At 45.0% G+C, this 13004-nt stretch overlaps 2 protein-coding genes across 4 annotated transcripts; one reads left to right on the top strand and one right to left on the bottom strand.

The window, feature by feature from the left end:
- The first annotated feature begins 52 nt into the window (after positions 1–52).
- Positions 53–4729, top strand: adck5 (aarF domain containing kinase 5). Of its 3 annotated transcripts, none has more exons than XM_061267462.1 (15): positions 53–222; positions 1263–1348; positions 1423–1566; positions 1767–1842; positions 2135–2330; positions 2384–2538; positions 2604–2717; positions 2791–2922; positions 2991–3074; positions 3144–3225; positions 3333–3411; positions 3490–3581; positions 3661–3913; positions 3993–4109; positions 4172–4729. In XM_061267462.1, the coding sequence occupies exons 1-15, from the start codon at positions 199–201 to the stop codon at positions 4272–4274; spliced, it is 1737 nt and encodes a 578-aa protein (XP_061123446.1). In that variant the 5' UTR covers positions 53–198; the 3' UTR covers positions 4275–4729. The 3 variants fall into 3 exon arrangements, with proteins under 3 accessions (XP_061123446.1, XP_061123447.1, XP_061123448.1); XM_061267463.1 differs by having other exon boundaries at positions 55–222; positions 2130–2330; positions 2398–2538; XM_061267464.1 differs by lacking the exons at positions 53–222; positions 1263–1348 and having other exon boundaries at positions 1502–1566; positions 2398–2538.
- On the bottom strand, positions 4558–12788 carry cpsf1 (cleavage and polyadenylation specific factor 1). The gene is made up of 36 exons (XM_061267461.1): positions 12640–12788; positions 12008–12173; positions 11917–11944; positions 11724–11857; positions 11570–11650; positions 11344–11495; positions 11134–11280; positions 10919–11058; positions 10740–10850; positions 10572–10665; positions 10383–10470; positions 10132–10272; positions 9998–10049; positions 9855–9928; positions 9629–9703; positions 9472–9552; positions 9123–9212; positions 8868–9047; positions 8638–8779; positions 8389–8567; positions 8190–8329; positions 7941–8121; positions 7666–7872; positions 7362–7595; positions 7126–7278; positions 6843–7050; positions 6677–6761; positions 6462–6603; positions 6231–6383; positions 5977–6153; positions 5789–5855; positions 5671–5718; positions 5449–5604; positions 5255–5384; positions 5040–5178; positions 4558–4968 (listed from the first exon to the last, which is right to left on the bottom strand). Exons 2-36 carry the CDS (start codon positions 12149–12151, stop codon positions 4921–4923), a joined length of 4401 nt encoding a protein of 1466 aa, XP_061123445.1. The 5' UTR covers positions 12152–12173; positions 12640–12788; the 3' UTR covers positions 4558–4920.
- Between the last annotated feature and the right edge of the window lie 216 nt (positions 12789–13004).

The following is a 13004-nucleotide window of genomic DNA, read 5'->3' as shown; positions in this document are numbered from 1 at the left end:
TGCAAAAGCGGAAATACGTCGGACTGATTCCCTCGATTTCTCTGAACTCTTTGTTCGCGTTTAACCAATAGCATGCCTGCTGTGGAAAACGTAGTTCGAGGCTGCTCAGGCGAATGTCACCAGGACGGTTATTTGATGCAAAGAAAGTAACTTTGGATTCAATTAATCCGGACACCGTGCTGGACCTACTCAGGAAGCATGACGAGGAAGATCCAGGGCGCTGTATGTTGTCCATATTTAGTTTTAAATAAGTTGTACCCAAATATTTCTGCATTGTTAGCTCGTATTAGCCAGTGGATTAGACGTGGCTAAGTGTAGTGTCATGCAACTAAAAGTGAAAATCTGCTAATTTGCACACAAAGAGTTGTCTATTTTTTGCGTCGATGCACTAATCACTATTTTTCCGCTGCGTTGTCATTATAAACAAATAACTGCTATGTGTATTAAATAAACCATCGAAGAAGTCGTTTTGCATATATTCGTGACTTGGATTTTGACGCTTGAGCTGTCAAGTCCCTGACACCTCTGCATCAATTGGAGACACAGTGTCCCTCACATGCAGACATCCAAAACAAAAACAGCGTGTCCTGGGTTGGACACGTTGGCCTTGGGTTACTCTGCCCCCCTTTTGCCCTCGCAACCCACACATAATAAAACATTAGCATGTTTTACCAAAGGCGTGGGTGTGCAATCCCCTATTTGTGTAATTATGTTATCTCTTTATAAAGGGACAACATTGAAGAAATGAAATGTTGCTACATTGCCAAATAGTCTTGTTTAAAAGTGCACAATTGATGTGGTCTGATGGTTTACATCAGTGCTTCTCAAATAGTGGGGCGCGCCCCCCTTGGGGGGCGCGGTGCTATTCCTGGGGGGGCGCGTGTGACCCTGGGGAACAGGCTTTTTTTTTGGCAGTACTAGAATAAAGTGTAATTGCGCGTTTACTACAGCAGGGGGCAGTGGCGCTCTCATTGTTACTTCTGTCACGTTTGCGACAGTGCAACATTTTACGACTTACAAGACAAGTTAGGATAGTCACGGTGGGGAGGGGGGGCGCGAATAGTTTTCTTCTTGCTAGGGGGGGGCGTAACAGAAAATAATTGAGAAGCACTGGTTTACATAGAGGTTAGGTGTGTGATTCATTCATCTTAGCAGATTCTTGATTAAAGATTTTCCATTGCTCCGTTTAAAGTCCAGCCATGCTTCCTGGTCACGTGATTTTCATGTTTGCTATTTAATTTTGATTTCTGCTTCTCCACTAGTGCAAGTTATGCTTGCATCATGTCACTTTTCTCCAAAGAAATCCTGGCTCATCAATCCAGTGCTCCAGAAGCTTCAGTACACTCAGGTACGAAACACGAGCGAGCAAGACTTTTACCATTAAAAACGACGATCCAAAATTGATCATTTGATTTATTTTAGGGAAGGAAGGAAGAGGGCTTTATTATGGAAGACTCTGGCCATCGCTGTTAGCGTGCCGGTGGCAGCTGGCCAATACGCCGTTTTGGACCAAAGAGAGCAGCGGAAGATGAGGATAGTGACTGAAGGATTTGTTCGGTTCTGCAGGTGTGGGAAAGTCTTTGGATGCAAACACTCATGTCATAACATTAGGTACACCAGTGCAGAAAACATTACCTGGGAGTAGAACTGCAGCATATCGTAGTGACGGCTGTTTCTAATATGTTGCCTCTCTCATGTCACTAGAAATCATCAATAAAAAAAAAATAAAAAAAAGTGTTGTTTCTAAAATATTTTTCATGTTTTAGGTCACTCTCTGTGGGACTTGTAATATCAGTGGACTACTGGTGGACCACTAATGTGGCTCTTCGGGGTCTAGATGAGGTAAGTTGATGTCATATAAAAGCCACTGGCAGAGCTAAGATTGTTTTTCTTGGGGTATAACAAACCCCAAAAAATTCCCAAAAGTCAATTATTTGGCCTGGCACCTGGGAGGTCCAACCATATTTCAGGAGGAGGCAGTGCCCCTGCAGCCCCCCTTCTAGCTCTGCCAGTGGATACTAGGCATTTTTATTTTGACCTCTAAAATAAGAACAGTCTCCAACTAAGCCACCAAACTAGACGTGTATGTCAAAAGTCCTCTGCTTTGACCGTGATGTCTTACTTGCTAGAGCAGCCCATCCTACACGTCGGCGATGTCAGCTTGCCACCAAAGAGCAGCGGAGAGCATGGTGGAGGCCGCCATCAAGAACGGCGGCATATACATCAAACTGGGTCAAGGTCTGTGTTCCTTCAACCACCTCCTGCCGCCCGAGTACGTCCGCACCCTGCAGGTCCTGGAGGACCGAGCCTTGAACAGGAGATACAAAGAGGTGAGGAGAGCAAAATAAAAGTCACACAAAGAGGACGTGATGAGATTTCGCAGGTTTTATTGTTCAGGTTGATGCGCTTTTCCAAGAAGACTTCAACAAAAGCCCACAGGAAATTTTTAAAACTTTCGATTACGAGCCCATAGCCGCCGCCAGCTTGGCTCAAGTTCACAAGGCGGAACTGATGGACGGAACATCCGTCGCTGTGAAGGTGAGCGCCGATGAACGTTACTTCTGGAAGCGACGAGTCCCGTCACAGTAATTGCACAACCTCAGGTGCAGTACATTGACCTCAGGGACCGCTTTGACGGCGACATCAGGACATTGGAGATCCTGCTGGATATTGTCAAGTTCGTGCACCCCAGCTTTGGATTCCGATGGGTCCTCAAGGTCGAAATGGGCTGACTCAATTTGTTCTCTTTAAAGATGTAGGAACTATTCTGAATAATCACTGTCCTTGTAGGACCTGAAGGGGACTCTGGCCCAAGAGCTGGACTTCGAGAACGAGGCCAGGAACGCTGAGAGGTGTGCCGCTCAGCTCAAACACTTCAAATTTATCGTGGTGCCCAAAGTGTACTGGGAGCAAACCAGTAAGGTGAGTTGAAGCGCTCTGGAAGGAAAACCTATTTATTAAAAAGCACCTTCTTCATTTTTCATTTCAAGAGGGTTTTGACTGCAGAGTTTTGCAACGGTTGCAAGATCAACAACGTGGAAGAAATTAAAAGACAAGGACTGAGCTTGAAAGATGTAAGGTTTGGAATTTTGTCTCATGTAGAAGTCTAAAACATTTGCCTTCAATAAAACTGCACTTAACAGACAGCAGATAAGCTGATCCGAGCATTTGCCGAGCAAATCTTTTACACGGGTTTCATCCATGCTGATCCTCACCCTGGAAATGGTGAGTCATCAAAATATCATTTGAAATATATCAGTCAAATAAAAATGCATTTGTAGAAACTTTCTACTCTCAGCTACTCTCTATGCTTCCCCCCCCCCCCCCCCCAGTTCTAGTGAGGCGAGGTCCCGATAACGAGGTGGAGTTGGTACTTTTGGATCACGGCTTGTACGAACATCTCAGTCAACAGTAAGCACCGCATTCTTCGAATGATTATCATTTTTTTTTCTCCATTAATTTGTTCCATAATATCTGCTCACCTTTTAGTGACCGAGTGGCCTTATGTAAGCTCTGGAGGTCAATAGTCCTGCGAGACAAGGCAGCGATGGAAATCTACTCAAATGCCTTAGGGGTCAAAGGTAAGGTCAACAAACCCTTTAAATGACAAAAATTGCGTCTTAAAAAAAAAAAATCATAATAATAATCTCACCTGTGCAGAGTACTTCCTCTTCTGCGAGATGCTGCTGCAACGGCCCATCAACATGCACGAGTTCCGCCTGTCCAACGTCTTGAGTAAAGAGGAGACGGGCTACATGCGGCGGATGGCCGTGCACCGCTTCAACAGCGTCATGCAGGTGCTCAAGGCCATGCCCCGCCCCATGCTGCTGGTCTTCCGCAACATCAACACCGTCAGGAGCATAGTCATCACCTTGGGAGCGCCCGTCGACCGCTACTTCGTCATGGCCAAGAGGTTGGTACCGAAATGTGCTGATGAGTCACTTTTTTTTTTTAATATAACCACAGTGTGATGATGTTAATTTGGGTGTCAGCGCGGTACGATGCTGGGGGAAGATCCAGGCAGAGAGGACCAGTATGCTGCACAGATTCCGGATTGTCCACTGGTTGTGGACCAGATGGGAGGATCTCAAGTTTGACCTTGCTTTAAGGTTAGTTTTGGATTTTTTTTTTCTTTCTTACGTGACCACTGACAGCAAGTCATCTGTTTCAGATCAGAGATGGCATTGATGAGTATGACCCGCTCACTGGTCAACCTGCTGAGCTACTTGGGTCTCATCTCTCTGGATTCCGACATGTACGATTACCTGAGATAGCGCTCGGCTCTCCAAGCTCACGGCGGGGGACTTTCTCCTTAAAAAGCTACGTATGGGACCTTTCGCCTCGAAGCCGCTCCAGAAAGCTTGCCGGGCTCTCCGATCACAGTGAACTGTGGGAAGAGTGGGAGGGCTGTAATATGCAGAAGAGGCTTATAAAGAAAGTGTTTTAGATGATTTGAAAATCATAATGTAATGGTTTTATTTCTCCCATAAAAAAAATAAATAGTAACATTCAATTTTGAAGGTTTTAAGCTGCTATTTTTAAAATAAATAGCTGCCATGACTGTTTGGAAGCAGCTTTATTATCTAGTGATTTGCATGTTAGGCAATGTGTGGTGTTTAAAATGAATAATCTCTGCTTGATCTATTATGAATGTTGGAAATTCCCACAGTTTAAAGCAACAACCAAAACTTTCAAGTTTAAGAATAAATGATCCTACCTCCTTTTTCCACCCATTGTCATGATTTAACCTACAAAACAAACAAACTAAAAGAGACTTTTTTTGTGTATGACTTTTACTGACTTTTTTTTTTTTTTTTAAACAAAAATTAATCTGCAACCACTAGAAAAACAAACATAATTGAGCTTTCTCCATTGGGTATAAAATGTCATCGCGTTGGATAAAAAGTGGGACTGTAGCTCTTAGAAGTGAGCTGTTACTCTGTCGATTTCCAGAAGGTCATCCAAAATCTGGAAGGGAAAAGGCAGAATCAAATGTAACGTATTGATGGTATGGAATTTTAAGTTTTTTTTTTCCTTACAATGTCTGGAGTGGTACCAATCTTCTTGGCCAATTCACTGCGCTCCATCATACTAAGATATAAGAACTTGTTGAGAAGTTCCCCATCCAGGATGTTTCGCACGGCGTTCTGCAGGCCTCGTCGTTCATAGTGCATCATCCTGCATGATAGAGGCATGACAAAAATATGAATCTGCCTTCTAAGAAATAAATACGGCACTGCGAGCTGAACGGAACCTGAAAGCTTTCGGGTTTAGACCGGCGTGATGAGGCAACAAGGTGTTGAGCGCATTCTGCAACATGAGAAGTCGACGGTACGTCTTCTCCTGCATGGGGAGCAGCATCCCGATGCCTCCGTCCAGTGTTGCTATGGAAACAGACAAACATTAGGCACACTTGCGTCGTCACCTGTGACAAACATCTTGGCTTACCGAACCACGTGATATGCTTGTTGTCCCACGTCAGAGTCTTTTTGCTGCTGGGGTCCATGGCCCCTCTGCACGGCATGCGCCAGAAGGTGTTGACGTGGGCGCCCACGTTGAAATCGGCTCGCCTCAGCAGGCGCATTCCTCCGAAGCTCTCCTTAGCTGCGCCCAGGATTAACATCAGAAGGTGCTTTGTGCTGTTGCGTTAACTTCTACAATGAGACTTACCTTCGGGTAAATACATGTAAACAAAGAGGTTCTTGTCCCGGTCTGACACTGCAAGGAAATATTTGTGAAAATGACATCAAGCTGACTTTTCCTTCTACCCGTCCATCCTAATAGTTACCCAAGAATCCAAGCTGGTTGTTATCCACCACGAACTCAATGCTGTAAACCTCCAAGGGCTTTGCATCCTGTTCGCAAAACAAAATTAAAATAAGTCAATGCCGATTAAAATATCAATAGTCCAGACATATTTGGATAGCTATAAGAAGTTTTTTTTTTTTTTTTTTCCATATGGCATCGGTGTCGCACCCTGCTGACGAGCGACAGCGTCTTGCTGGTTTCCTGGTAGCGCAGCAGCGAGATGCTCTTCATCAGATCGGCAGCCAGGATGAAATTCTTAATGCTGAACATTTGGTGGATGTAAAGCTGCGTGTCGATGAAGGCCATGCCCGTCAGGTCGTTGTCCTTCAGGACCCACAGGAAGATCTTCAAGAACACGACAGACATCTGTTAGTTTTCCACAAGCAAGTGTGGGAGATGTAAAACTCAATTCAAGGAGAGACCTTCTGTCCGATAGCTGACACCAAGTATCCGCTGCAGTGACACAGTGCCGTCACGGGTCCTTTCTGCTCCTTCTCATAGAGCATTTTGAACTTATTCTTAGTGAGGGGTTGACCAGGCTCAGGCACCACTTCAATTACATCTAGGATCAAAATCTTCAAAAATACAAAAAAACAAACATTTTTACTTCCCCAAGAATCAAACAAAAATTAAAAACTTTTTGTATTGCTCACTCTGCCTCTGCAGGTGACCTCCTCCCCCTGCATGACGCAGGTCCCGGCAGCGATGTAGCCCTTCAGGCCTGAGACCGTTTCCTGACTTCTCAAGGCCACCGTCTTCATGCATGTCACATGTTCCCACTCCTCGAGGTCGACCCTTGATTGGAGGAAAGAACACTCATCAACACATGTACAGAAAAAAGTGTCCCATCGATTTTGTCCAGTCTCACCGTGTGTTGGGAATAGTCTCCCAGCTGACCGGAGAGATGAGCTGGATGGAAAACCTCTCCTGCTGAGGGTTGATGTAGCGCTCGTCTGCAAGTTGTGACACAAACAGGTGTAAAGGAGGAGGCATCTGGAAAATGACACGCAGATTCGAGGGGGTGCAGGCATCACCTCGTTCGATGGGTTCAAACTCCTTCTCCTCTCCGGTCATCTTGGGGATGCGTGTACACGGCTCTTTCACGCTGGTGCACACAGCGTACACCTTGGTTTCGACGTGGTAGGAGACGTAGTGGACGGTGCACCTCAGTGGGATCTTTCTCACTGGCCACGGGGCGTCATAGGACAAGTAGGTAGGCAGGACGCTGATCCTCAGCTCCCCCTGCGACCATGCAAAAACACAAAATGGTGTCAAAGTTATTGACCAATATTTCTGACAAGTGCATCTGGCGCCTACCTGCTTGTTGAAGTAAAGAAAACCTTTGGGGCAGTTGATGTTGTGGAAAGGGGAGAAGGACTCAATGGCGCCGTCGATGGACATGGGGTGAAGTCTCAGTGCGCCCCGAGAGGTGACCAGCATCCAGTGAGGGGAGGGTCCGCAGATGAACACCTGGGAGGAGCAAGCAAATGTAAACGACTGCCAAATGTGTTCTTAAAAATGATATAGAAGCACTTTTTTTTGTGTCTCTTTACCCCCGAGTATCCAGAGATGTCCTCAAAGTACCTAAACCTCGCAATCCGACTTTTGACCAAAGCTTCATCGCCGGTACCTCCTTCTGCTTTCTTATCTCGCTTCAATTTGGATTTCTTCTCTCTGAAGTTGATGTTGTGCGGAACCTTTTTGAAGCGCACTTTGAGGTTATTTTGGGGTTGCTGCTGATCGTAAGGGAAGGCTTCATAGATGAGAAGCTCCTGTTCCACATGGACCTTGAATACGAGAATATTCCTGAGATTCCGAGGCAAGCCGACAAGAGGCATCTTTGGGAAAGCCACTTACCAGTAAATATGGTCGGCTGCGATTGTTGCCCAGGGAAACCAAAGTCACCTCCTTGACCACCGGCATATCTCCCTGACGTGTCACTTCCTCTTTCTTGCCTTCTCCCTGTGCTGCTGATTGCCCAGATGAGCTGTCCACCAGCACCCTTTGACCTACAGGGAAGTTCTTCACCAGGAAGACCAATCTCCAATCTGGGAGCTGGTAAATCTTTCCAAAATAAAAACAAATATAAATAATACAAACTAATGTGAGGAGGTCTTGTGTGCGGCGTGTACCTCCATGACGCCATTTTCTCGGACGATCATACACCAGTGTGTGGGCTCGAATCTCAGTGGGCTCCCCTCGCTTCCAGAGGGTGCCGCTTGTCCTGGGGTGCGATTCATTTCCTCCTTCTGTGGTCCTGTGTTGGCACTTGAGTCTCCATATAGCATTTCCTCCTCATCATCCACTGTGTTACTGCACAAATCGTTACCGTCAGTGCATGACTACATCACAAAAAACAAAAAAAGGGTGAACTCTCTCACCTGAGGTCCTGGATGACCGTCTCCACTTCAGAAGTATTCCCGATATTTGTGTCCTCCACAATGGGACAGCTCACTTTGTTCTCCGTGGTGAACATTCCGCTGACGTCGCGGTACGCGCAAAGCGCGATCACACGCGATTGCTTGACGGGAGACAATTAATTTAATTTGTGAAAATAAACACACATGTTGCGTCACTTACGGTGGGGATCTGTGGTTTCCGTAGAGAGAGCCGCTGCGTCTTCCCCATGTAGGAGTCGGTCTTCAGCACGAACATGGTGACCATGCCGTCGGCGGTCATAATGACCACGAAGGGGTCCGCCACGGAGCAGTGCACTATGGGGGTGCCCAGGTCCACTGGGATGAAGTGGAGTTGAGTCACTGGAGATACATGTCAGAAAAAAAATCATTATTTCATCGTAATTGTATTTTTTAAGAGTTTATTTTTTACCTCCTTCAAGCAGCCTGATGCCCATTGGGGAGACTTGGATGATGTATTTGTTGTCTCCGATGTTACCCGCAAACACGGTGGTTCCCTGAGTGGCAAATCCACTGGTGTCCAGCTCCATGATCTCCTGGCCTGTCTGCAGGATCTGCAAATACACACAGTCATGGTTAAATGTGATTGTAAAAAAAAATATCCAATTAAAAAGGTTGAGTGGGGAAAAATGCCATCCCGACCATGGTGGAATCTTCTCGGCTCAAGATGAGGAAGCCGTGTTTCTTGGCGTCATCCTCCAGAGGGGTCTCTTTCTTCTGCTCTTCCTCCTTTTCCTCCTCCTCTTGCTCCTTCTCTCCCTCTTCTTTATCCTCAGCCGTTTCCTTCTCAGCGCTATCATCTGACTCCTCACCTTTTACTGCCTGGAATGAGACGAAACTTAACAAAAACAAACAGAAAAACCGATGTAAATCTATGTGACGTTAAACAGACGCTACTTTTTCTTTCACTTCACCGGAGACGACCGTCCACATATCGTGGCAGCCCGGCAACTCGAACGTGGTGACAACTTGCGGTCTGATGCTCCTCTAACAACACAACAAGAACGTACGCTTAGGTTATGTCCACAAGCACAAATACAGCAGACATGCACATGAATGGTCAGAAATGTCACTGGATGTTTTATAGGCTGCTCCGTGGAGCTCTGAGGCAGCCCTGGTAATCCCAGAATTTATTCTAGCACCACCAACGGACCTGTGATGGATAGGCTTTGCAATCACAGGTCTTTAGGGCGGTGCAAATATTTTTAGCATGCATACACAAAGAGATCCGGAATAATCAGATCACCTGAAGGACGGACAGCGCCCCGTTTTTCCCGAAGCCGGAGCAAACCACCACTTCCAGGTCAGGTTCCGTGTTGGCTTGAAACTACGAGTCGAAAGAACGTTTGGGTTAAAGCCTCGAACTGAGACGTGGGATGAAGCGGGATTTCAAATGTCTCCACCTCTTCTGAGAGGAACGCAGGTTCACCCATGGAGGCGTTGGCGCACGGCCCGATGTTCAGTATGCTGTCACACACCTGCAAAAATAAAGTCAACAACTTTTTTTTTTTTTTTCCTTTCAAAAGGTTGAACGGTCAAGAATGACGTCACAACAGACCTTGCAATAAAATTCAAGCAGATTAGCTCAGCCAAGAGCAATAAATTTGCCGCCTTCATTATCTATTTTACCTCAAAGGAATATGTAGCTAGCTGAGTGCCTGACTGAGCCTCGCTGCCGTACACTTCAATCTCGTCCACCTCATCTGTGAAACCGACAAGGAGCACAGCAATGAAACAAACAGGAACTGAACAAAAGAGAATTTAAAACACACCTGTCCAGTTGGTAGAGGAATCAACTCTCTTCTTTTTGCTTGGTGGCTCCTCCTGAAATTTAATTTGCCGCTGTTATGTAAAAGGATCGTGCTTGTATAGTCTGAATTATCATCACACACAAATTTTAGATCACCTTGTCTTTTTCTTTCTCTTTGTCCTGCTGTTCTTGGACCTCATCTGGCGGCGCCTCCTGCAGCTTTTCCGTGTACTTAAGCAGCAGTGAATTGCCCAGGCGTGACCCAAGGAAAAGATAACCTGGCTCCATGGTGACCATCTGGGGGGGGGGAGGCAAAATGTCATCCACATACAAAGTACATTAACGGATAACATATTTCAACTTATTTAAATTTGATGGATTCAACACGTAAATGAAGTAGCACTTACACAAGTTGTCAGGACGCTGGCTGCCGCTTTGTCAAAATGGAAGTCCCGCACGCTCCTCATGCCATCAGTGATGAGCGTCAAGACATAACTGCAATGAGTTTTAGAAGTTTTGAACAGGCCACCATATTAAAAAATACATGGCATATTTTATGGCAATAAAATACAAATGTAGACTTGGGAATGGCTTACATTTCTCCTCCTTTCAGAGAGATAACCATTTTGTCATAGGCAATAAAGTCTGCCTGGGAACAGTCCAGGGTGATCTTGACCTCTTCTTGAACCCCTAAAAAAAAAGTGTATTGAGCGAGATACTGTGATAAGACTTTGTGACATTTGTGAGCTGTGTTTAAAACTCACGAAGAGGGAACGAAGTGGTCCCGACTGTCTGGGAATTAAGGGAAACGCCATACGGTGGAATACTCTGGTTCAAATATAAAAGTGAGTTCACGGCAAAAACCACCACCCCGCCTGAAGGGGAAAACAAAAGTGTGATTAGAATTGATTGCAAAAAAAAAATGGAACCAGGCCAAACTTACCAATGGGCTTGGGGACGGCCATGACCTGGGTGCAATCAAAGGGCAGATTGATGAGGGACCAGATGACCGGGTGGACCTTCTGCATGATGTTGAGAGAGATGGCGACAATGCTGCACGTGTCCTGACGTACGGCTACACGCCTGGATAAACACAAAAGCTTAGTTGTCACATATTGTTGTTGTTTTAGTCAATAATGAGGCAGCTGTGTGACTAACCCGGGCCATGTTTGGTTGGGCTCAAAAAGAATTAGCAGAGTAGGCTCGTAGTAACCGTGGAGGAACTTCATGTCGACGATGTTGAGCAGCTTTTCATCCAGCTCACGAACGTCGATGATGTAACTCGGTAGGAAGCTGGATTTCGGTCTGCAGCGAACAGGGTGTCACATGACTCCTTTAAAGACAATTAGTTGGCGAGAGCGTTCTTACCCATCTCCTACTCCGCTCTCCTGTTCGTCAGTCAGCGTGTCCTTCCGGAAGGGAAGCACCACGAGTTTGGTGCCATAGATGAGCATCACGGCGCAGCGGTTCTCCGGGTCCACACGGACAATGGGAACGTGGACGTTCTGTACAAAGCCATCCTGAAATTTGAAAATGTGTTATTTATTGATTCAACACTTTTGTCTCATCAAGCAATACTGCTAACAGCACATACTCTGAGCTCTGGCTCCTCAAAGTAGTGCAAAGACAAGGTCTTCAGGTCATGTGTCCCCGGGTCATACTCCACGACTGACAACTGAGAACACAAAAAATATTTAATATTCTTTTTTTTTTTTTTAAATAGGAATTTAGATTGTATATTGCTTTACCTTGGCATCTTTAAAACTGAGGAGCAATGCATCCCTGCTGGATCCTATAAGCTGCACGCTGGCCATGGACATGATGTTGCCGAAGAGCGAAAAGCAGGCCACCAGTTCCAACTTCTCCTTGCGAGCTTTGGCATCTATTGAAATGAATTATAAGACAACACGAGAAGACTTGGAAAATAGTTTGTGGACATACCTGAGGGCTTGTCAGACTTTGATGTACTCTGAAACAAAAACAACATATCAGGGGAAGAGAGATTTGACACACTTTATGACAGTACAAATACCTCAACATCGTGGATGATCCTGTAGACAAAAAGCTGCGATGTCCCCGCGACGACGAGATTTTTCTCCTTGCTGGAAACGAAGCTGCAGTAGACCGAGAACTCCACGGCAGTGGGCGTGTGGGCCTGCCTGTGAACAGCATACATGGCGGCAGGCTGCCCTCTGCGTCTGGAAAGTCATATTCAAACATTAAAATCTTACAATTATGTATGATTGTTAGTTTGTCCACGAGAACTTGAGATAAGAGACAGGAAACACATCAACACACAATCCGTGAATAATTCATTGTCTCCAATGAGCCTAATGAGCATGTTTATGAATAACAAAACCCTGCGCTAACTTTATTTAACGCAGTTAAAAAAAAACAAAGCACTTGACTCTAATGAATGACCCTGTCTTGAGGATGCTACGGGTTTAATCGCTGATTATTCTAACTCGGTTAACACTTGATCCCAGCGAGCACCCCATTTTGTTGGCGTATTTGTGTTTTGTTTCGAGGCGTGGTGTTCATAAAATATTGTTGTAAATAAATGTCAGCCGCACGTAGCATCGCAGGTTGCCATAGCTAGCATAAATCCGCCTCTGCAGCTCTGGACTAATTTAATTTATTTAGGAATAGAAATGGTAAACGTACCTATATCGAACACACTACGAGAATGAAGAAGGTCGTTGGCTTCTTTTCTCATTGGGCATATCGTTTTTAGAAAGGTTGATTGTAATGTAAAGACCACAAGATTATTTCCTTATGCTGCAATGCTGCCGCCTCTGTCTTCTTCTTTTGCGTTCCTGGCTGCTCAAAATACGCTGTACTGTCCCTAGCGTTCATCTTTATAACTACAACTACTACTTAACATAATAATAATAATAATAATAATAATAATAATAATAATAATAATAATAATAATAATAATAATAATAATAATAATAATAATAATAATAATAATAATAATAATAATAATAATAATAATAATAATAATAATAATAATAATAATAATTGCG

Source organism: Syngnathus typhle, linkage group LG20 (assembly GCF_033458585.1).
Source record: "Syngnathus typhle isolate RoL2023-S1 ecotype Sweden linkage group LG20, RoL_Styp_1.0, whole genome shotgun sequence".
In the NCBI taxonomy this organism is placed as follows: Eukaryota; Metazoa; Chordata; class Actinopteri; order Syngnathiformes; family Syngnathidae; genus Syngnathus; species Syngnathus typhle.
Note: the sequence above shows the minus strand (reverse complement) of the source record. Positions and strands in the feature narration are given on the sequence as shown.

Excerpts from the sequence above, each read along its gene's own strand:
- cpsf1 (XM_061267461.1), bottom strand. The coding sequence starts at position 12,151 with ATGTATGCTGTTCACAGGCAGGCCCACACGCCCACTGCCGTGGAGTTC. Across the intron at positions 9,553-9,628 it reads CTGCGTTCCTCTCAGAAGAG|TTTCAAGCCAACACGGAACC; the intron begins GTGGAGACATTT and ends TTCGACTCGTAG. Across the intron at positions 5,179-5,254 it reads CTAAACCCGAAAGCTTTCAG|GATGATGCACTATGAACGAC; the intron begins GTTCCGTTCAGC and ends TCTATCATGCAG.
- adck5 (XM_061267462.1), top strand. The coding sequence starts at position 199 with ATGACGAGGAAGATCCAGGGCGCT. Across the intron at positions 223-1,262 it reads CGAGGAAGATCCAGGGCGCT|TGCAAGTTATGCTTGCATCA; the intron begins GTATGTTGTCCA and ends CTTCTCCACTAG. Across the intron at positions 1,843-2,134 it reads CTCTTCGGGGTCTAGATGAG|CCCATCCTACACGTCGGCGA; the intron begins GTAAGTTGATGT and ends TTGCTAGAGCAG.